General features: G+C 44.0%; 1 protein-coding gene across 3 annotated transcripts in view; it reads left to right on the top strand.

Moving 5' to 3' along the window:
- PTPDC1 (protein tyrosine phosphatase domain containing 1) overlaps positions 1–22,800 on the top strand; it is a 103,800-nt gene that overhangs the window by 27,751 nt on the left and 53,249 nt on the right. For 2 of the 3 annotated variants that reach the window (XM_008257292.5, XM_089336030.1), the window contains exon 2: positions 6,397–6,484. The exons of the other annotated variant lie outside the window; for it this stretch is intronic. In XM_008257292.5, the coding sequence (XP_008255514.1) occupies positions 6,403–6,484 (82 nt within the window). In that variant the 5' untranslated portion in view covers positions 6,397–6,402. The remainder of the gene's footprint in view (positions 1–6,396; positions 6,485–22,800) is intronic. 3 annotated transcript variants of the gene reach the window in all.

The raw sequence follows: 22,800 nt of genomic DNA, 5'->3' as shown, positions 1-22,800 counted from the left end.
GTAAAAGCTGCCGCCTGCATCCCACATGGGCTCCAGTTCATGTCCCAGGCTGCTCTACTTCTTGTTTTTTGTTTGTTTGTTTTGTTTTGTTTTGTTTGTTTTTAAATTTGAAAGGCAGAGTTGGGGGTGGGGGGGAGAGACAAGGAAAGAGAAAGAAAGAGGTCTTCCATCTGCTGTAACGGCTGGGGTTGGGCCAGGCCAGAGCCAGGAGCTTCATCCCGGTCTCCCACATGAGTGCAAGGACCAAGCTGTTGGCTATCCTCTGCTGCTTTTCCAGGCACATTGGCAGTGAGCTAGATCAGAAGTGGAGCGGCCACGACGCAAACCAGCACCCATATGGGCTGCAGATGGTAGCATAACCCATTACACCACAGCACCAGCCCCTGCTCCACCTGTGATCCAGCTCCCTGCTAATAGCCTGGGAAAAACAACGGAAGATGGCCCAAGTGTTTGGGACACTGCCACCCATATTGGAGACCTAGATGAAGCTCCTGGCTCCTGGCTTTGGCCTAGCATATCCCTGGCTGTTGTGGCCATTTGGGGAGCAAACCAGTGGATGGAAGATCTCTTTCTCTCTGTCTCTTCCCCCTCTCTGTGTAATTCTGGCTTTCAAATAAATAAATAAATAATTTTTTTTAAAAATTTAATAGCTCTGGGGAGGCAGCCTATTGGGTTTCCCCCACCTGACAATAAACATTTTCCATTAAAAAAAGTTAATAACTCATTGTAAATGTCCTAGAACAATACAGTAGGTTTAAATTAAAAAAGTTAAAATCTCAATATAAAAGAAATGATATAGTTGGAAGAACTTAATAATAGAAGAGTGAACAGTGATACAGGTTAACTGATTTATCTGTTTTACATAGAATCAAAATTGACAGAGTAAGTAGTGATTAAAGCACATTAGAAGTTGTTAAAATACTGTGATGGGGGTGAGCTTTGTGGCACAATGAGTTAAGCCACCCCTTGGGACACCTGCGTGTCTTATTGGAGTGCTTAGTTCAAGTCCTGGCTATTTGATACTTCCAGTCCACCTTCTGCTAATGTGCTTGGGAGGCATTGGATGATGGCCCAATTCCTTGGACTCCAGCCACTTATGTAGTAGACCTGGATAGAGTTCCTGGCTCCTGGCTTTGGCCCAGTCCAGTGCCAGCTGTTGCAGACATTTGAGGGAGTGAACCAGCTGGTGAGATATCCCTTCCCCTCCCTCCCACTCCCCCCACTCTTTATCATACTTTCAGGTAAATAAATACATCTTTAAAATAAAATATTGTGATATATTAAATGGGGGCAAGGGAAAGTTTGGCATGGTGAGAAATAGGATAAAACTAGGCAGTTTCCTTACTTTTAATAGCAGGCATTCAGTTGTATGGGACCTAGCTGTAGTGAGTATCTCCCAGGATAACCAGAGCATTTACCTCTGGGGAAGAAACTTTGGCTGGGAGGATAAGGGATGGAGGCTTTTACTTTCATTACGTGCTGTTTATTCACTTTTAACTCACATATGTTTAATTATCCCCAATGAATTTCTGATTCTTAACCTTAAAGTGTCTTGCAAATCATTTGTAGCCAGCTTTTTCTTTGTTGATGTATCCTGATGGGTCTTGAGACTGCTGAAAATACTAATGTGATGACGAGACACATCTGCTGTGCAGGGGAGCGCGAGATGAAGGAGGTGACCATTTTTGTTCTTATGGGGGTAAGATGTCAACTCTGGGGACTAGCATATTTTTAAAAGATTTTATTTATTGGAAAGAGTGACACAGAGGGGAGAAACACAGAAAGAGATCTTTCATCTGCTGGTTCGCTCCCCAAATGGCTACAGTGGCGGGGGCTGGGCCAAGCCAAAGCCACGAGTCCAGAATTATATCCTGTTCTCCCAGTTGGGTGGCAAGGCCCAAGTGGTTGGACCATCATCTGGCTGCCTTCCCAGGTGCACCAGCAGGAAGCTGGGTGAGAAGTGGAACTACCAGGACTTCAACCTGCACTCCAGTATAGCATGCCAGTGTTGCAGCTGGCAGCCCGACCTGCTGCACCATACCACCAGTTCTGGGGTCCAGCGTAGTAATGACATTAGCGTGTAAATAAGATCAGGCACCCAGGCTGGTGACAGGGTCTAGAATCATTCCAGGTGAAGACTGGTAAAAGGAGCTGATGAAGACCATCTCGGGGGACCATCGTCACCAGCTCTAGATCTGTGTGGGAAGGAAGTGTATTCTGTGTGGGCAGACATGGGAGCAGTGGGTGGAAACCAGAGTACAGCATTATGAGGAGTCTCCAGCTACCATGCCTACATATGCGGTGGCGTCCTGCAGTTGTTCACACAGACCTTGAGCTTCTGAGACAAATTCTGAAGATAGTCTGAGACCTGGATTGCATTCTGGCTACAAATTCAGCCCCAGCTGGTGGCAGTTGAGGGCCTTGGGGGAGTGAATAAGTGGGTAGGAATGATTCTCTCTCTCTCTCTCTCTCTCTCTCTCTCTCTCTCTGCTTCTGAAATTTAAAAAAGCTTTTATGAAATAATCAGGGCTAGAATTCCAACTGCTCCAAAATTCCATGATTCTAATAGCTGTGTGTAGGAATTTCAAAATGTTTTGCAACCACATAAACATTATCTTTGAATTCCATTTTCCACAGACTTTTAAAAATTGCTCTTGTATGGTAATAATTGTTTTGCTCATCAAAATATGTTTAAGAGAACAGTCCAATTTTATAAAAAGTACTGTGGTGAAAATGTTTCCTCTAAGTGTAATTTTAATGGTCATTCTTTGAAGCTAAGTGTTCGCTAATGAGTTTCCTGAAACAACTTGTTCCATTAGTCCTTTTACTTCCTGTCTTTATGTAATACTCATTTTAAATGTTAGGCACAACATAGTATTTTGCATTAATTAGTATTATACTCAATTTGCAACATTATTAATTATAGAAAGCATTCTTCTTTTTAATGGCATTTTAGGTCACTGTTATGATTTTAATTCCTATATTTCTTTTGAAAGAACAGCTTCCTCAAATAGGACTTTAGATTTTAAGTTTTGTTCTTTTAGATCTGCATTTGGGGAGTGAACCAGCAGATGGAAGATCACTTTATCTTGGCTCTTTTTGTTACTCTGCCTTTCAAGTAGATGAAGAAACTTTTTAATACAATTTTATTTTATAAATAAATTTTAGTGGACATTTTCAAAGAATCAGAAATTCGTGAAGTGATTGTTTTTCTAACAAATGAACAGATGTTCCAAGAAAAATATCAGTTGGGGCTGAATTGAATAACCACTGTTCGTTTATCAGTGCAAGAAGTTTCAACAGATTTTTAGAGCCTTTTAAAAAATTAAAATCATTTAATAAATCAATCAAATTAGTGTTGGCTCCCTAATCATTGATGCTCCAAAAATAAATATGATTTGGTAAAGAAATGTTACTGCCGGCGCCGTGGCTCAATAGGCTAATCCTCCACCTTGCGGCGCCGGCACACCGGGTTCTAGTCCCGGTCAGGGCGCCGGATTCTGTCCCGGTTGCCCCTCTTCCAGGCCAGCTCTCTGCTATGGCCAGGGAGTGCAGTGGAGGATGGCCCAGGTGCTTGGGCCCTGCACCCCATGGGAGACCAGGAAAAGCACCTGGATCCTGGCTCCTGCCATCGGATCAGCGCGGTGCGCCGGCTGCAGCGGCGGCCATTGGAGGGTGAACCAACGGCAAAGGAAGACCTTTCTCTCTGTCTCTCTCTCTCACTGTCCACTCTGCCTGTCAAAAATAAAAAAATAAAATAAAAAAATAAAAAAAGAAATGTTACTATTGTTAGAAAAAAGCACTTAGCATTGTATGATTTTCTGTTGTACCATGGTCAACTCTATAAACTTCTCTGGGTTATGTGGTTGCACTTCATGAAAATAACTATATAAAATTTCACAACTTACTTGTTATTGTTTTCCTCAGTACTTAAGTTGAGCTACAGTTAGTCTGTGACTACTGAATTGTTTTACAAAATGTGTTTGTTTACAAAATGTTTGCATCATCTTTATTAGAACTCCTTTCATTTTTTTTGACAGGCAGAGTTAGAGAGAGAGAGAGAGAAGGGTCTTCCTTCTGTTGGTTCACCCCCCAATTGGCTGCTACGCTGCGCCGATCTGAAGCCAGGAGCCAGGTGCTTCTTCCTGGTCTCCCATGCGGGTGCAGGGCCCAAGGACTTGGGCCATCCTCCACTGCACTCCCGGGCCACAGCAGAGAGCGGGACTGGAAGAGGAACAACCGGGACAGAACCAGCGCCCCAACCGGGACTAGAACCTGGTGTGCCAGTGCCATAGGCGGAGGATTAGCCTAGTGAGCCGCGGCGCTGGCCCTGAACTCCTTTCATTTTCAACTGTGTAATAGTGAAAAACACTAAACTCTAAAACAAAAGATGGTATCAGCTGCTACCCTGGTATTCAGTGTGCATAATGACCCAACGAAATAATTTCACAGCTCTGTAAAAAGGGCTAATAGCTACTTTGTAGAGTTACTGTTATAAAAAGGTAATTTAATATTTGTGTCTAGCACATAGTAAGACCTGAAGGAAGATGATCATTTCTGGTGGTTTTTTTTTTTTTTTTGGACATATAGAAGATTTGCTTAATCCTTACTGGGAACCCTATCATTTGAGCAAAGCAGCAGTCAGTTAGCCATATGAAGGTACTTCAAAAAGTTAGTGGAAAAGGTAATTAAAAGTTCATTTGGGAAAAATTGAAATCCATGCATATGAGGGATCTTCAAAAGTTCATGGAAAAATGTATTATGAAAAACTGATGTATGGGTTTCAAAATTTTATACCAAAAATAAACAACTTTGTTTTTAAGATTATTTATTTATTTTAAAGGCAGAGTTACAGAGAGGCAAAGAGAGAGAAAGAGAGAAGGTATTCCATCTGGTGGTTCACTCCCTAAATGGCTGAAACAGCCAGAGTTAGGCCGATCCAAAGCCATGAGCTTCTTCCAAGCCTCCTCCTAAGGACTTGGGTCATCTTCTGCTGCTTTCTCAGGCAATAGCAGAGAGCTGGATTGGAAGTGGAGCAGCTGGGACTTGAACCAGTGCCCATATGGGATGCTGACACTGCAGGTGGTGGCTTTACCTGCTATGCCACAGTGCTGGCCCCTAAACTTATCTTTTAATTCCATTTTTCCACAGCTTTTTAAAGTACTTTTTTTTAAAAAAAAATATTTATTTATTTGAAAGAGTTACACCAAAGAGGAGAGGCAGAGGTTTCCAACTAATGGTTCACTCCCCAATTGGCTGCAATAGCCAGAGCTGTGCTGATCCAAAGCCAGGAGCTCCTTCTGGGTCCCCCACACGGGTACAGGGGCCCAAGGACTTGGGCCATCTTCTACTGCTCTCCCAGGCCACAGCAGAGATCTGGGTCGGAATTGGAGCAGCCGGGTCTTGAACAGCATCCCATATGGGATGCTGGTGCTTCAGGCCAGGGCGTTAACCCACTGCACCACAGCGCCAGCCCATAAAGTACTCATGTATAATTTAGCATGAGCCTGATGAAGACTGTTAACTACCAATTAATGTCCTTCAAATGCAGCAGACTATCATTTGGTAGAATTCTGTTCCTCAGTAGAGTGAAGGTTTCATCTCAGTTGCCTAGTATACCCTCATGTCTACAATAAGTATTACTCCTTGAGCCTTGTTAAAATGCTGATTCCTCCCTGAAGCTGTCTGCCTACCCTCAGGCTGCGCAGCCTTCCTCCTTGCCCCAGCCTGGCTTGTGACACTTAGCACTTATTAGCATTATTTATGTCTACATCTTATCTTCCCCATAGGCACTATACATACATAAAAGAGAGTATGTCTTTTCTTTGTAATGTCCTTACTATCCAGCTTATATGAGTCATGTATTAAGTAAGTTAAAAAAATAACATTAAAATTTTAAAAGAAATTATCCGAAGCCAGGTGCTTCCTCCTGGTCTCCCATGCAGGTGCAGGGCCCAAGCACTTGGGCCATCCTCCACTGCCTTCCCAGGCTACAGCATAGAGCTGTACTGGAAGAGGAGCAACTGGAACAGAATCTGGTGCCCCAACCGGGACTAGAACCTGGGGTGCCGGCACCGCAGGCGGAGGATTAGCCAAGTGAGCCACGGCACCGGCCAATAATTTCTTATTATTTTTTTAACCCAGTGTTCAAAAACATTTCAGTGTTTAATCTGTAAAAATCATTAGTGAGACGTTTACACATTTTTGTGCTAAATCTTCAAAATTTTGTATTTTATTCTTATAGCACAGCTCAGCCTGAACCAGACACAATTCAATTATTAGTAAACACTTAACTAATGACTGCTGTAATGGACAGCAGAGATCTAGTTTATTATAAGTGATTTGTAAAGAATATCCCAAGGCAAACTTTAAAAATAATTTTTTTTTTCCCAACAGGCTATCATGGCTGCAGGAGTCTTACCTCAAAACCAACAACCATATTCCATGTTGGTGAATAACAGTGGGTATGCTGCAAACATGGAAGGTAATATCTCTTTAATTATTTTTTTTTGGAACAGATTTTTATTTATTTGAAAGGAAGAGAGCTCTTCCATTCCCCAGTTTACTACCTAAATGTATGCCACAACCAGCTGTGGACCAGCTGAAAGCCAGGAGACAGAAACTCTAGCCAGGCCTCCCACATGAGTGACAGGGTCCCAATCCATTGGGCCATCTTCACGGCCTTTCAGGCACTTTAGAAGGAAGCTGGATTGGAAGTGGAGCCTCTGGGACTGCAGGCTTAGCTCACTTCACCGCAACACTGAACCTCTTCAACACACTTTCTATGCCTCTAAGAAAAGTGGTGTTTAATAAAAGTAACTCTGAAAGGACATAAAAGGAAAGGCTCTATACCTACTGGATCTCAAGTTGTGGGTATTATTTACAGGTTTTTGTTTCTTTCTGCCTTCCTGTTTTGACCTGTTAGAATTCCTTTTCAAATCTCTGAGAAAGTAGGGGGCATTTATCCTCACGGTCAAGATGCTCACATCCCCTATCAGAGTACGTGGGTTTGAGTCCCAGCTTTGGCTTCTGACTCCAGCTTCCTGCTAATGCAGACCCTGGCAGGCAGCGGCGATGGCTCAAGTGGTTGGGTTCCTGCCACCCAAGTGAGAAAGTGGGATTTAGTTCCCAGCTTTGGCTCTGGCTTCAGCCCAGCCCTGGCCTTTGCAGCTATTTGAGGAATGAGTCAGTAGGTGGGAGCTCTCTTGATCTCTGTCTCTCCCTCTCAGTTAAACACATTTTTTAAATTAAAAAAACCCTGAGTAATGATGCTGTCCTGTTAAGAGGAATTGTTCGCAATGCTGTTTGTCTCCTGCATTATTTTAGACTGAGATGAAGTATGTATTTCTGCCTCAAGCACCTATTTGTGAATCCAGCTTTTATTTCTTTCTCTTTAAATTACTTGCAGATGGCCGGCGCCGCGGCTCACTAGGCTAATCCTCCGCCTTGCGGCGCCGGCACACCGGGTTCTAGTCCTGGTCGGGGCGCTGGATTCTGTCCCGGTTGCCCCTCTTCCAGGCCAGCTCTCTGCTGTGGCCAGGGAGTGCAGTGGAGGATGGCCTAAGTGCTTGGGCCCTGCACCCCATGAGAGACCAGGATAAGTACCTGGCTCCTGCTATTGGATCAACGCGGTGCGCCGGCTGCGGCAGCCATGGCGGCCACTGGAGGGTGAACCAACGGCAAAGGAAGACCTTTCTCTCTGTCTCTCTCTCTCTCTCACTGTCCACTCTGCCTGTCAAAAAAAAAAAAAAAATTACTTGCGGGTGCCACTTAGAAAGCACATTCAGAACCTCTGAAGCCCTACTTTTCCTGTCCTCAGGTGCCTTCCCACTGTTTTCATTTTTCTGTGGCATGGTAGGCAAGGAAGCACGCTTGGACTCCTGTTGCCGCACTTGCCCCTCTTTTCTGCTGCAGTCTGAGCAGGGAGCCACCTGATTCCACTTGAGCAGTGCTGGTCTTTCTGCCACCAGCAGCCGGCGGCCAGCATTGAGTAATTTTTCTTGGCAATACCCTTTGCAGTACCTTCTGAACGCTCAATCTGGGCTTTACCCAGGTTCACTTTTGTTTTACTGTATAGGGAACTTTGAAGAATTCCTTGCCTAAAGTATGGATCAGATCATAAAGGAAGAGTAAAGCATTAAGCGTCAAACTAGAGGTATTGGAGTTCAGCACTGGGAACCATCGGTTGTCAGTTGTGTTCTTGTTGGGCTCTGACCACCCCACCAGAGGGAGCTCTCTTTCTTCAAGAAATCCAGTGTTTCCCCATTGAGGAGCCTCATAGATTGTCCTTCATCTGTCTTTGCTGTGTCTGACTCTGAAAGTGCTAATACAGCTGATGACTACCATTTGTGTACATCTTTTGTGTGCCAGACTTACTCTATCTTGGTCTTCTGGTCTCAGAAAGAAATGCTGTCTAAAACAAATACAGTAATGATGTCAACTTGCTGCTTCCCTTGTAGAATAATGTACATTTTCCCCCTGAGTAACACTCCAGACTTTTTCCCTCTTGTACCTTCTGTTAGGATGTTCCTTCTTAGGTGGTGATTCTCAGCAGGACCCTGTTGGTATTTGGGGTGAGTAGCTCTTCCCTGAACTTCAGAGACCTCAGTACCAAAGATATTCCTGTCCCTGGCCCCACCCACTAAATTCAGCAGTGTCCCCAGGTACCAGTGACAACCAGAAATCCTTATACCTTTCCATATAACCCCAGGAAGGTTGTACCACTTCTTCCATTGTGATCCACTAGAAAAGCTGATTTTTTTTACCTTTCCAAAAATCTTAATTAAAATTTTTTCACAGTATAACTATAGCTGACTTTTAACTAGGGAACTTGGAAAAATAAAATTTACTTTGTATCTTACTTTCTTAAAATATATTTCATCTACAAAGATAGTCATTTATGCTTTATTAGGTTTGAGGCTAGACGGTAGTTTTTGTTTTTGTTTTGTTTTGTTTTTTTGAAGATTTTATTTATTTATTTGAAAGTCAGAGTTACACAGAGAGAAGAAAGGCAGAGAGAGAGGTCTTCCTTCTGTTGGTTCACTCCCCAACTGGCTGCAACGGCTGGCACTGCGCCGATCTGAAGCCAGGAGTCAGGTGCTTCCTCCTGGTCTCTTATGCAGTCGCAGGGTCCCAAGCACTTGGGCCATCCTCCACTGCCTTCCCAGGCCACAGCAGAGAGCGGGGCTGGAAGAGGAACAACCAGGACTAGAACCCAGCACACATATGGGATGCCAGCACCACAGGTGGAGGATTGACCAAGTGAGCCACGGCGTTGGCCCAAGACAGTGTTTTTTTAATGTTGGCTAATGGGGAAATGTAATTGGGGCAGAAAATAGGAAATTTATCAAGTTTTAGAATGAGACAGACATAGATTTAAATAATGGTTCTACTGCTTAAAAAACATTTTTCATAGGGCAATTTCAAATGTTACTGAAGTATACAGAGTAAAATAAAGATCCCTGTGTACATATCATTCCACTAAAATGTGCCATCAGTCTGCTTTAGCATCTCAGTCACTTGCTTCTCCACTCACTTCCCTACCATCCATATTTTGAAGCAAATTCAAGGCTTTGTGTCATTTTATTTGTTAAATGGTTACATAATCATTATAACAACTAAAATAATAATGAATGATTAATATCAAGTACCTGCACGGTGTTCAAATTGCTAATTATTTCGTAGTTATATATCATAGGCCTAGTTTATATATGGTGTATTTACACACACACACACAGAATACTTCAAAAAGTTCATGGACACATGGAATGAAAAGTTTTAGTGCAACAATTTTTTCATAATACATGTTTTCTGTTAACTTTTTGAAATACCCTTGTGTGTCTGAATTGGGATCCAAAAGAGGCCAGTATACTGTAAGTGGTTGCTGTATAGCGTAAATCTCTTAAACTTAGATTTCCCCCTCTCTTTTTTTCTTACACTTTATTTGTTGAAGAAATTAAGGTGTTTTTGCCCTGTACAGTTTGCCAGGATCTGTTTTACTGATTATATCCATGTGGCATTTCCTATAAATTGGTAGACAGATGTGGAGTCTAGTCAGACTGTTGGGTTTTTTTAATTAACAAAAATATTTTGTGGGTGGCGCCATATTATCCCATCAGGATGCCCCTGCTGTCTGGCTTTCTCGTTTTTGGGATGTGAACTTCTTGTTCTGAAATGATTTTTTGAACTTACAGAAAAATTAGAAGAAAAACACAGTGCACACACACACAAAAAACCTATAGGTCATTCAGCCAGAGACTCCCATTCAAGTTTTTTTGTTTTGTTTTTTTGACAGAGTGGGACAGTGAGAGAGCGAGACAGAGAGAAAGGTCTTCCTTTTCTTTTCTTTCTTTTTTTTTTTTTTTTGACAGGCAGAGTGGACAGTGAGAGAGAGACAGAGAGAAAGGTCTTCCTTTGCCGTTGGTTCACCCTCCAATGGCCGCCGCAGCTGGTGCGCTGTGGCCGGCGCACCGCGCTGATCCAATGGCAGGAGCCAGGAGCCAGGTGCTTTTTCCTGGTCTCCCATGGGGTGCAGGGCCCCAAGCACCTGGGCCATCCTCCACTGCACTCCCTGGCCATAGCAGAGAGCTGGCCTGGAAGAGGGGCAACCGGGACAGAATCCGGCGCCCCAACCGGGACTAGAACCCGGTGTGCCGGCGCCGCAAGGTGGAGGATTAGCCTAGTGAGCCGCGGCGCCGGCCTTTCCTTTTCCATTGGTTCACCTCCCAATGGCTGCTACGGCCGGTGCGCTGTGGCCGGCACACCACGCCGATCCGAAGCCAGGAGCCAGGTACCTCTTCTGGTGTCCCATGTGAGTGTAGGGCCCTAGGACCTGGGCCATCCTCCACTGCACTCCCAGACCACAGCAGAGAGCTGGACTGGAAGAGGAACAACTGGGACAGAACCGGCGCCCCAACCGGGACTAGAACCCAGGGTGCCGGCGCCACAGGTGGAGGATTAGCCTAGTGAGCCGCAGCGCCGGCCATCCCATTCAAGTTTTGACAGCTCTCTTAATAATATGCTTTATTAGCAAAGAATTCTCATAAAGATTTTTCAGTCTCTTTCAAGGACCTTGATTGGTCCTTTCTTGACCTTAATGACTGCCAGTTTTTAAGTTTACAGGCTAGTTATTTTGTAGCATGTTCCTCATTTTGGGTCTGTCTGCTGTTTCCTCATGATAAGACTGAGGTTATACATTTCTGGTAAAAATGTCACAGAAATGACCATGCTTTTCTGTCTGTATCACATCAGGTGACCCAAGATGTCATTTTGCCCCATCAGTGGAAACGTGAGGTTTGACCACTTCAGCAAAGTGTATCTGCCAAAAGTTATCCATTATAAATTATTATTTTTCTCTTCATAATTAATATTTTATGGAGATATGTTTTGAAGTTCTGTTGATATCCTGTTCCGCAGCCAACTTCCACCTAGTGATTTTATTTTTTATTTTTTAAAAAGATTTATTTATTTATTTGAAAGTCAGAGTTACACAGAGAGGAGAGGCAGAGAGAGAGAGAGAGGTCTTCCATCTGTTGGTTCACTCCCAGATGGCCGCATCGGCCGGAGCTGCACCGATCCAAAGCCAGGAGCTTCTTCCCAGTCTCCCACACAGGTGCAGGGGCCCAAGGACTTGGGCCATCTTCTACTGCTTTCCCAGGCCATAGCAGAGAGCTGGATTAAAAGTGGAGCAGCCAGACTCGAACTGGTGTCCATATGGGATGCTGGTACTGCAAATGGCGGCTTTACCTGCTGTGCCACAGTGCCGGCCCCCAGCCACCTAGTGATTTTAGCATCCATTGATGTTTCTTGCCCAAATTAATTATTACTATGATAGATAACTAAGTGGAAGTTTTCTAATTCCATCATTCCCTCTGCATTTATTAGTTGGCATCCTACTATACAGAAGTATTTTCTACTCATTTGTTCAATTATTTATTCCAGTGTGGACTCCTGTTTTATCCAGTGGAATGTAATTTTCCCACTGTCATTTATTTTGAAGCTTCCCATATTTGGCTAGTAAGAACCCCTTTAGGCTATTTGCAGTGTCCTCTTGCCCCATTCCTGCATTCTCCACTTTCTTGTACAGCCAAGTCTTCCACCTCATCTTGTTCTTTCCCTGCCCGACCCTGAAATCAGCGCTTTCTCCAAGGAGCTCTGATTGTTTTTAATGGGGGAACAAATGGTACTTAGGAACTAAGATTTGGGCATATTCAGTACTCCAGACTGTCATGTTCCAAGTCCTCTCAGGGAACAAATCTAGGAAATGAATATTATACATCTGTATTGATGTGATAGTCCAAAAGTTTTGGATTTCAGAGCATTTCAGATTTTGAATTTTCAGATTAGGGATACTCAGCCCGTGAATTCTATGCAAATATTCCAAAATCCAAAACAACTCTGAAGTTGGAAACACTTTTGATCTTAAACATTTCAGATGAGTATTCCCAGCTTGTTCATATGTATCTGTCCACTTTCACATGTGTATTTATTTCTCTGTCAGTTTACATCAAAGACCCTGAGTTTGGGGCCAGTGTTGTGGCCTAGCAGGTTAAGTTCTGCCTGCAGTGCTGGCATCCCATATGGGCACTGGTTCAAGTCCTGGCTACCCTAGTTCCAATCCAGCTCCCTGCTAAGACCTGGATGGAGTTCTAGGCTCCTGGCTTTGGCCTGGCCCAGCCCCAGCTATTGTACCCATTTGGGGAGTGAACCAGTGGATGGAAGAGCGATCTCTCTCTCTCTCTCTGTATCTCTGCCTTTCAAATAAATAAATAAACTTTAAAAGAAAAAGAAAACCCTGAGTTCATGTTCATATTTCCAATTCTAATCCAACATTATTTTACTATAATTCCAGATTTTCCCAGTCTTACATTTATAATCTCCAGGAATAAGAAATTTGGCTCTTACCATTCTTAGTATGTTTACCTATTTACCCAGTCCTCTTTTTCTTAACCAATCTTCCCCATGCTTCCCAGCCATCACTCAGCTCAGTGTTTTTCCCCATGGGGCCTGTACCCTGCGAGACAAACATCATGTACCCCTAGTTGCTTTCTCTTCCTTGGCCTTGACCTCCAGTAGGTGGCCTTGGCTCAGGCCTGCCTAGCAGCTTTTTTCTTTGATTATATTTACATTTTTAGTTAAAATGTTGAGATTATTATGCTTTCACAGGGAGTTGTAAGAAATAATACAGAGGGATCCTATTTATCTTTACCTGGTTTCTATCAAAAATAACAACCTGAAAAACTATATAATAATAGTAACATCGCAGCTAGAATATATTAACATTTTTATGGGCCAAATGCAGAACGGTTCTGTCAGCACAAGGTCCTTCCCATTTCCAAGCCCACCTGCAGCTGTGACTCTGGTCATAAATGTGTTCCCCGGATGTAATTTTGTCATTTCAAGAGAGTTGTGTAATGAAATTTTATAGTATGTAACCTTCTAGAGTTGGCTTCTTTCAGTCGGCATAGTTCCTTTCAGTTCTGTCCAGGTTGTGGTGCATATCAATGGTGTATTCCTTTCAGGTGCTGAGTGAAAGCATTCCATGGTCAAGGACATACCAGGGTATTGGCACTGTTATGAGTAAAGCTTCTCTGAACATTCATGTACAGTTAAGTTTTTATTACTGTGGGATAAATGCCTATCAGTGTATTTCCTAGATCATATGATAGTTACATGTTTAGTTCTATATGAAACTGCCAGACTTTTCCAGAGTGGTTTTGCCATTTTTCATTACTACCAGCAGCATATGAGTGATCAAGTTTGTCTGCATCCTCACCACCATTAGTATTGTCATTATGTATTTTTAGCCTTTCTAGCAAGTGTGTAATGGTATCTCTTTGTGGTTGTAATAGGCATTTCTCTAATGGCTAATGATGATAGTCAGCTTTTCATTTGCTTATTTGCCTTGAAAGTGTCTCTATATTCTCTTTTTATATGTGTCTGCATATCTCTTTTCCACTCTGGTTGGTTGGACTTTTTTTTTTTTAAGCAGTTCTTTATATTTCTTTATATAGTCTGTATGTTAGTTTTTTCTCCGATGTGAGGTTTACAGATATATCCTCTTAGCCTGTAGCTTTCCTTTCTATACTCTTCATGACCTTTTTTGAGAAAGTTTTTAATTGTCTTCAGGCTCAATTTTCCTTTTATAGATTATACTTTTAGTGTCAAGTCTTAAGAACTTCACATGTACCAATGTCTGGAAGTTCTGTGGGGACTTTTGTAGTTTCTCTGTTCCCTTTCATTGATCTGTATATGTCTGTCCCTCCACCAATACCCCCAATGTGATTACTGTAGGTATGGAATAGGCCTTAGTATCAGAGTGATTCTTACCACTTAATTATTTTTCAAGATTATTTTAGCTAGGACCTAAGGCTTTCCATATAAATCTTAGAATAAGCTTAACTATATCCACAAGCAACCTTGCTGGGGTTTTTGATAAGAATTAAACCTGGAGTGGGTGTTTGGCACAATAGTTAAGATGCGCTTGGGATGCCCACATCCCATACTGGAGTCCCTGGGTTCAGATTCTTGTTCCTTAATTCTGATCCAGCTCCCTCCTGATGTGCACTCTGAGAGGCAGCAGATGATGGCCTGAGTACTTGGGTCCCTGCTATGCATGTGGGAGACCTAGGTTAAGTTCTGGGCTCTTGGCTTCAGCCTAACCCAACCCTGGCTATTGTGGGCATCTGGGGAGTAACCAGAGAATAGAAGTTCTTTCTTGTCTATCTTTGTGTATCTCTTTGCTTTTCAAGTAAAATTAAAATAAATAAATTTAAAATTTTCAAATCTATGATCATGACAGCTCTTCATTTCTATTTTTAAAATTTATTTATTTATTTATTTGAAAGGCAGAGTTACAGAGGGAAGGAGAGACAGAGAGAGACCATTATTTGCTGGTTTACTTCCCAAATGGCTGCCCCAGCCATGGCTGATCCAGTCTGAAGCCAGGAGCCAGGAACATCCTCTGGGTCTCCCACATGGGTGGCAGGGGCTCAAGCCCTTGGGTCGTTTTCCACTGCTTTCTGAGGCACATTAGCAGGGAGCTGGATCAGAAGCAGAGCAGGTGGGACTTGAACCAGTGCTCTGATATGGGATGCCAGTGTTCCAGGTGGCAGCTTAGCCTGCTGCACCACAATGCTGGCTCCTTTTATTTTTATAGGACTATTCAGATTATGCCATTCATCTTGGTTGAGTCTTGGTTCAAGGAATTTGTCCATTTCTTCTAACTTGTCAAACTTACAAGCATAAAATTGTTCAAACTTTAAATAATACTTTTTAAAATTTATTTATTTTATTGTGACAGGCAGAGTGGACAGTGAGAGAGAGATACAGAGAGAAAGGTCTTCCTTTGCTGTTGGTTCACCCTCCAGTGGCCGCCACGGCTGGCGCACTGTGCCCATCCGAAGCCGGGAGCCAAGTGCTTTTCCTGGTCTCCCATGTGGGTGCAGGGCCCAAGTACTTGGGCCATCCTCCACTGCACTCCCGGGCCACAGCAGAGAGCTGGACTGGAAGAGGAGCAACTGGGACAGAATCTGGTGCCCTGACCGGGACTAGAACCGGGGTGCCGGCGCCGCAAGGCAGAGGATTAGCCTATTGAGCCACGGCGCCGGCCTCAAACTTTAAATAATACTTTAATAATAAAGTAGTGATACTCCCTGTTTCATCTCTGATATTGGTGATTTGTCTTTTTTAAAGTTTTTGCCAGTATTGTTAGAAGTTAGTTTTATTGTTACTTTTCATAGAGCCAGTTTTTTATTTAACTGACCTTTACTGTAATTTTTCTGTTTTTAATTTTACTGATTTGTGTTCTTATTTTTATCCTTCCAGAGCTTATTCTTATTTTTTATTTTCTCATTATTTTCCTAGTTTACTTAGGTTGAAACTTACATTACTGGCGTAAGGCATTTTCTTTTCTCTAACATAGCATGAAGTGGTATACATTTCATTCACATGTCTGCTTTTCCGTGTATTTTATGTATGTTTTATTTTGATTCACTTCTATGGATTTCATAATTTTCTTTGAGACTTCTTCAATTCATGAATTATTTATAAGTTTGATGTTTAATTTTCAAGTCTTTGGAAGTCTTTCCTGTTCTCTTTCTGCTACTGATTTCTGGTTTGATTCCATTATGACTGAAGAGCTTTCTCGTTCCAATTCTTCTAGAAACAGTGCCAAAACATTATATTTAAGATTCTTATTATGTAATTTCAACATTTGATTTCTATTTTAATGACTGTTGATTGTTTTTTCTCATTGAAATTGTAATTTTATTAGTTTTTGGTGAAACACATGATTTTCTCTGTATTCTCTACATTTTTAGATTCTGTTTTTTCTTATTTAGCAGATGTTGCAGTGTAGCTGGAGAACCAGGTGAGTGTGTATGCTCACCTTCCCCCTCAGCCTTACTGACGGCATCCAGCAAAAGTGGGTGCTTATTCTGCCTCATTGCATATGGGCAGGATGGAATGTCAGCTCTTCCCCCAGCTCTGTTGACTGTCATGGTGAAAGTGGGGCGTTGCTGTACACTGTCATGAGCCGTTGAGTGGGAGTGTAAGGTCAGCTCCCTGAGAAGGAAAATGATCTGGGCCCAGTGACACCTGGGAAGGGGAGGTAGAGGTTGACTCATACCTCCTTGTTGTTGCAAGGTACGGCTGAACCTCATTTCCCTGCTGGGCTCTGCCCACCTCAGGGGAAGAGCAGGTGGGAAGCATAATGCCAGCTGTTCTTCCTGCCACCTCCTTCCTCATGGGCTCTGGTAACACCAGTCCATGGCTGGGGGCATGTGGCTTTTTGTGTTTCATTGAGGGCAAGTAGGTGTCGGGGCCAACACCTCTGGGCTCCTCTGATACTGAGGACATCTGGGGGAGATGAGAGTCTGCTAGCCCTGCCTCACATGCTGCCTTGTTCAGCCTCATTGCTGCCAGCTGGATATGGAGGTGTCTGCCCCCACCCTGTCTCACTGAGACCAAAGCATGGGGGAGTAGAGTGCCTGCTAGCCACGACCTGCCCTGCCTTGTTCACTCTTTCGTTATTTGAAAAGCAGGGTTACACAGAGCACCAGGACAACTCGAACTGGCCCTCGTCAGATGCTGGCACTCGTATCACTTGGTGGCTTAATCAGCAGTGCCACAGCGCAGGCCCTGGTTCAATCTTCTTGATGCTAGGTAGAGATGGAGGTTCTGGTCCCCTCTGATGTAGGAGAAGGCAGTGTTGATAGCCATATTAAGACCTATGACTGCCAGGAGAATGTGGAGGCTTAGGTCACAGCTGGGCCCCATGACACTCTCCTGGCATGGGAGTTGCAGCACTGCTCACTTCCACCTCGGGAAATGGGCAGCCATCCTCTGCTCTGCCCACCGACACCACCCTCTGCAGGAATCAGCCCGCCTGCTTCTTCCAGATGGGGAGGAATTGACTCCTGATCAGCCCCACCGGTGCTGTGCAGGGGGGGAATCAGGACACCATAGGCTACTTCTAGGCAGAGATGGGAAGGTTAGCTCCCTGCCTTTACCTCTGGCACCATCTGATGAGAGTAGAATCCACTTTCTCTTCTGCAGAGTAGAAGCATTTGGGAGATCGGTTCTGTTCAAACCCCCTGAAACCATGGGTGGAAAAGATATGACATTTGCATTGGTACTTGACTGCAGCAGCGTGGGTATTGCCAAAATTATTTTACGTTATTAGGTCATAATCACCTTTTTCCCCAGACCTTTGGCTAGGGGAGAAGGCTTTTCTTGTAGCTTGCTCTGGGTTGAATCTTCTGTAGCACCCTACTTGGGGTATACGGAAGGCTGTCAGGAATCCCAGGGAGCTCACAACCTCATTGTTCTTCCAGTCCTGAGGTCTCCAGACCAGCAGTGGTGAACCTTTTTTCTCTCAACTGCCATGTGGATATTTATAACATCATTTGCAGGCCATACAGAATTACCAAGTTAAATATTAGCCTGCCATTGGATTTATTGAATTTTGACTCCCGCCTGCTGTTACTTTGGCAGGGCGGGACCAAATGATTTGCATGCCTTATACTTCCCACAGGCCAGATGTTCCCCATCCCTGCTCTAGATGCTGGCCCCTTGAAAGTCCTCCTGTGTTTGTCTGTTCTGTTGTGTTCAGAGTATTTTAGTTGTAAGAAGTTAAAGCTGGGGTCAATGCAGGGGCATAGCAGGTAAAGCTGCCACCTGCAGTTTTGGTGTCCCATATAGCCACTGATTCAAGCCACAGCTGCTCCACTTCTGATCCAGCTCTCTGCTATGGCCTGGGAAAGCCCAAGTCCTTTAGCCCCTACACCCATGTGGGAGACCCAGAAGAAGCTCCAAGCTCCTGGCTTCAGGTTGTCCCAGCTCCAGCTGATGTGGCCATTTGGGGAGTGAACCAGCAGATGGAAGATCAGTTTCTCTGTCTCTGCCTCTTTGTAACTCTGTTTTTCAAATAAATAAAAACAAATCTTTTTTTTTTTTTTTAAAGAAGTTAAACCTGGGAGGAACAGAGGGCTACTTTGTCTTGACTGAATGAGAAATATATCCAGTGGTTTTTTGATGTATTTATTAAGGAAAAGAGAACAGGAAAGAAAGGAGGGAAAATTTCATTTCATTACTTGGTGGTATAATTCATTTTGATTTGCCACTTAGAGGTTACAACCCACTGTCTTTAAATATGTTTATAGAGTTATAGAAGCAACTCCACAGTTTATTTTTTGAGAGTTATTTATTTATTTGAAAGTCCGAGTTACAGAGAGTGGGAGAGAGATCTTCCATCCACTGGTTCACTCCCACAAATGCCCTCAGCAGCCTGTGGCTAGACTAGCCTGAAGCCAGAAGTCAAGAACTCTTTCCAGGTTTTCTGTATGGGTGTCTGGGAATCAACTACTTGAGCCGTCACCTACTGCCCCGCAGGATGCATATTAGCAGGAAACTAAGGAGCAAGGGAGCCAGAACACAAACACAGGCACTCTGGTGTGGGTGTCCCAAGCAGCATTTCAGCCACTGTGCCAGATGACTGCCTCCATAATCAATTTTAGAACACAGTTACCACCCCAGAAAGCCCCTGTGTGTCCTCCCCCTCCCCATTAGCCCTAAGAACCTGTAGTCTGCTTTGTCTCTGTAAAGATTTCCTTTATCTAGACATTCCATATAAATTGAGTCATGCAGTAGGTGCTTTTTTGTGTCTAGCTTCTTTGCTTAGCATAATCTTTTTTTGAGATTTTTTTATGTATTTGAAAGGCATGCTGGGACCAGTATTGTGGCATAGTTGGTAAAGCCACTGCCTACAATGCTGGCATCCCATATGGGCACCAGTTCCAGACTTGTCTGCTCCACTTCCAATCCAGCTCCCTGCTAATGTGCCTAGGAAAGCAGTGGAAAATGGCTCAAGTGCTTGGGCTCCTGCACCCACGTGGGAGACCTGGGGGAAGCTCCTGGCCCCTGGCTTTGGCCTGGCCCTATCTTTGCCATTGTGGCCATTTGGGGAGTGAACCAGCAGATGGAAGACATCTCCCTCCCTCTTTCCCTCTCTCTATAACTCTGCCTTTTTTTAAAGAGAGATATATTTATTTATTTGCAAGTCAGAATTAAGCAGAGAGAGGAAGAGACAGAGACAGACAGAGAGAGAATCTTCCATTCACTGGTTCACTCCCCAAATGGCCACAACAGCCTGGAGCTGGTCTAGGCCAAAGCTAAGAGCCTGGAACTCCATCTGGGTCTCCCATATGGGTGACAGAGGCCCAGGTACTTGAGCTATCTTCAGCTGCTTTCCCAGGTACATTATCAGGAAGCTGGGTCAGAAGTGGAGCAGCTGGCACTTGGACCTGTGCTCCTATGGGATGCCAGCATTACAGGTGGAGGCTTAACCCACTGTGCCACAACACTGGACCTAGTATAATCTTTTCAAGGTTCACTCATGTTGTATAATGTGGCAGTACTTTTTATGGTAGAACTTTTACATTATATGGATAGTCCACATTTTCAATACATTTATCAATTGATAGATATTTGGGTTGTTTCCACTTTTTGGTTCTTATGAATAGTGTTGCTTTGAACATTTGTATCCAAGTTTTTGTGTGGATATACGTTGAATATTTCTTGGTTAGTTACCTGGGAGTAGAACATTGGGTGGTATGGCAACTCTTTGTTTAATCCTTTGAGGCTTCTCCAAAGTAGCTGCACAAGTTTACATTCCTAGCAGTAGTGTGTGAGGCCAACACTTGGTATTATCTGACTCTTTGACTGTAACCATCTAATAGATATTAAGTGGTATTTTTTTTTAAGATTTATTTATTTGAAGTCAGAAGTAGAGAGAGTCAGAGGTAGAGAGAGAAAGAAAGAGAGAGGTCTTCCATCTGCTGGTTTACTCCCCAGATGGCCACAATGGCTGGACTGATCTGAAGCCAGGAGCCTGGAGCTTCTTCTGGGTCTCCCTTGCAGGTACAGGGACCCAAGGACTTGGGACAACTTCTACTGCTTTCCCAGGTTATAGCAGAGACCTGGATCAGAAGTGGAGCAGCTGGGACTTGAACCAGTGCCCATATAGGGTGCCGGCATTGCAGGCAGCGGCTTTACCCGCTGTGCCACAGCACTGGTCCCTATGTGGTCTTTTTTTGTTTGTTTGTTTTGTTTTGTTTTGTTTTGACAGAGTGGACAGTGAGAGAGAGAGAGAGAGAAAGGTCTTCCTTTGCCGTTGGTTCACCCTCCAATGGCCGGGCCGGCGCTGCAGCCGGCACACCGCGCTGATCCGATGGCAGGAGCCAGGTGCCTCTCCTGGTCTCCCATGGGGTGCAGGGCCCAAGCACTTGGGCCATCCTCCACTGCACTCCCTGGCCACAGCAGAGAGCTGGCCTGGAAGAGGGGCAACCGGGACAGAATCCGGTGCCCCGACCGGGACTAGAACCCGGTGTGCCAGCGCCGCAAGGTGGAGGATTAGCCTATTGAGCTGCGGCGCCGACCCCTATGTGGTTTTAATATGCTTTTCTCTAATAACTAGTGATGTTGAGCATCATTTCATGTGTTTATAGATCATTTTTATATCTGTTTTTGGAGAAATGCTCATTCAAATAACTTGCCCATTTTAAAATTATTGAGTTATAATCTATATACCACAAAACTCATCTTTTCAAAGTAGTCAGTGGCTTTTAGTGGTGTACACACAACTGTGTAATCATCACTGCTATCTAAATCTAGAACATTTTTATCAGACAAAAAGAAGTCCTGTACCAATTAGCAGCCAATTCCCCTTCCACCCTCTGCCTAGTCCCTAGCAATCACTGGTCTACTTTCTGTACCTCTGAATTGGCCTATTCGGACATTTAATATAATAGAATAATACTGTGTGGGGCCTTGTGTCAACTTTGCCTTACATAGCATAGTGTTATAATGTTTTCAGGGTTCATCCGTGTTTACTTATTTAATGATCTATTTATTTGAAAGGCAAAATGACACTCAGAGAGAGAGAGATCTATCTGCTGGTTCACTCCCCAAATGTCCACAAAGGCTGAGGCTGGTCCCGGCCAAGGCCAGGAGCCTGGGTCTCCAACATGGGCGGTAGGGGCCTAAGTATTGGGCCATCTCCCACTGGTTTCTTAGATGCTTTAAGCATGGAACTAGATCTGAAGCAGAGAAGCTGGGACTCAAACTGGCTCTCACATGGGATGCTGGCATGGCAAATGATGGCTTAACCTGTGCACCACAGCACCGGCTCCAAGGCTCATCCATGTTTTAGCACGTATCAATACTTCATCTGTTTTATTGCTGAATAATATTCCATTGTATGGCTACAACACATTTGGTTCATCTTTTTGGATTGGTGTACACTTGAATTGTCTCTGCTTTTGGATATTATGAACAATATGGTTGTGAACATTCACATACTTTTTTTTAAAGATTTAATTATTGGGGCTGGCACTGTGGCATAGTGGGTAAAGCTGCTGCCTGCAGTGCCAGCATCCCACATGGCTGCCGGTTCTAGTCCCAGCTGCTCCATTTCCAATCCAGATCTCTGCTATGGCCTGGGAAAGCAGTGGAAGATGGCCCAAGTCCTTGTGCCCCTGCCCCCACATGGGAGACTCAGAAGAAGCTTCTGGCTTCTGGCTTCCAGTTGGCCCAGCTCTGGCCATCAAGGCCATTTGGAGAGTGAACCAGCAGATGGAAGACTTTCTCTCTCTCTCTCTCTCTCTGCCTCTGTGTAACTCTGATTTTCAAATAAATACATTTTTTAAATATTTAAAAGTTTAATTTATTTACTTGAAAGAGTTATAGAGAGGGAGAGAGACAGAGACAGAGAGAGATATCTTCCATCTGCTAGTCCCACCCCCCCCCCAATGGCTGAAACAGCCAATGCTGAGCCAAGTTGAAAACAGGAACCAGGAATTTCATCTGGGTCTCCCACATGTGTAGCCGGGCCCAAACACTCGAGCATGTTTCAGCTGCTTTTCCCAGCCCATTAGCAGAGAGCTGGATTGGAAGTGGAGCAGCTGGGCTCCAATTGCTGACCATATGGAATACAGGCGTCACAGGTTGCGGCTTTACCCACTGCACCACAGCGCCAGCCTCCGTTGGTGTATTTTTAATTGCTCTTGGGCATACACTTAGGAGTGCAGTTGCTAGGTCATGTGGTAATTCTATGTGTAACATTTTAAGAAACTGCCAGCATCCCATGTGGCTGCCGGTTCTAGTCCCAACTGCTCCATTTCCAATCCAGATCTCTGCTATGGCCTGGGAAAGCAGCTGAAGATGGCCCAAGTCCTTGGGCCCCTGCCCCCACGTGGGAGACCCAGAAGAAGCTTCTGGCTTTGATTTTTCATTTCCCTAATT

This window comes from Oryctolagus cuniculus, chromosome 1, assembly GCF_051225735.1.
Source record: "Oryctolagus cuniculus isolate XC-2025 breed Fujian yellow rabbit chromosome 1, ASM5122573v1, whole genome shotgun sequence".
Taxonomy (NCBI): domain Eukaryota; kingdom Metazoa; phylum Chordata; class Mammalia; order Lagomorpha; family Leporidae; genus Oryctolagus; species Oryctolagus cuniculus.
This window is presented reverse-complemented; position numbering and strand designations above follow the sequence as displayed.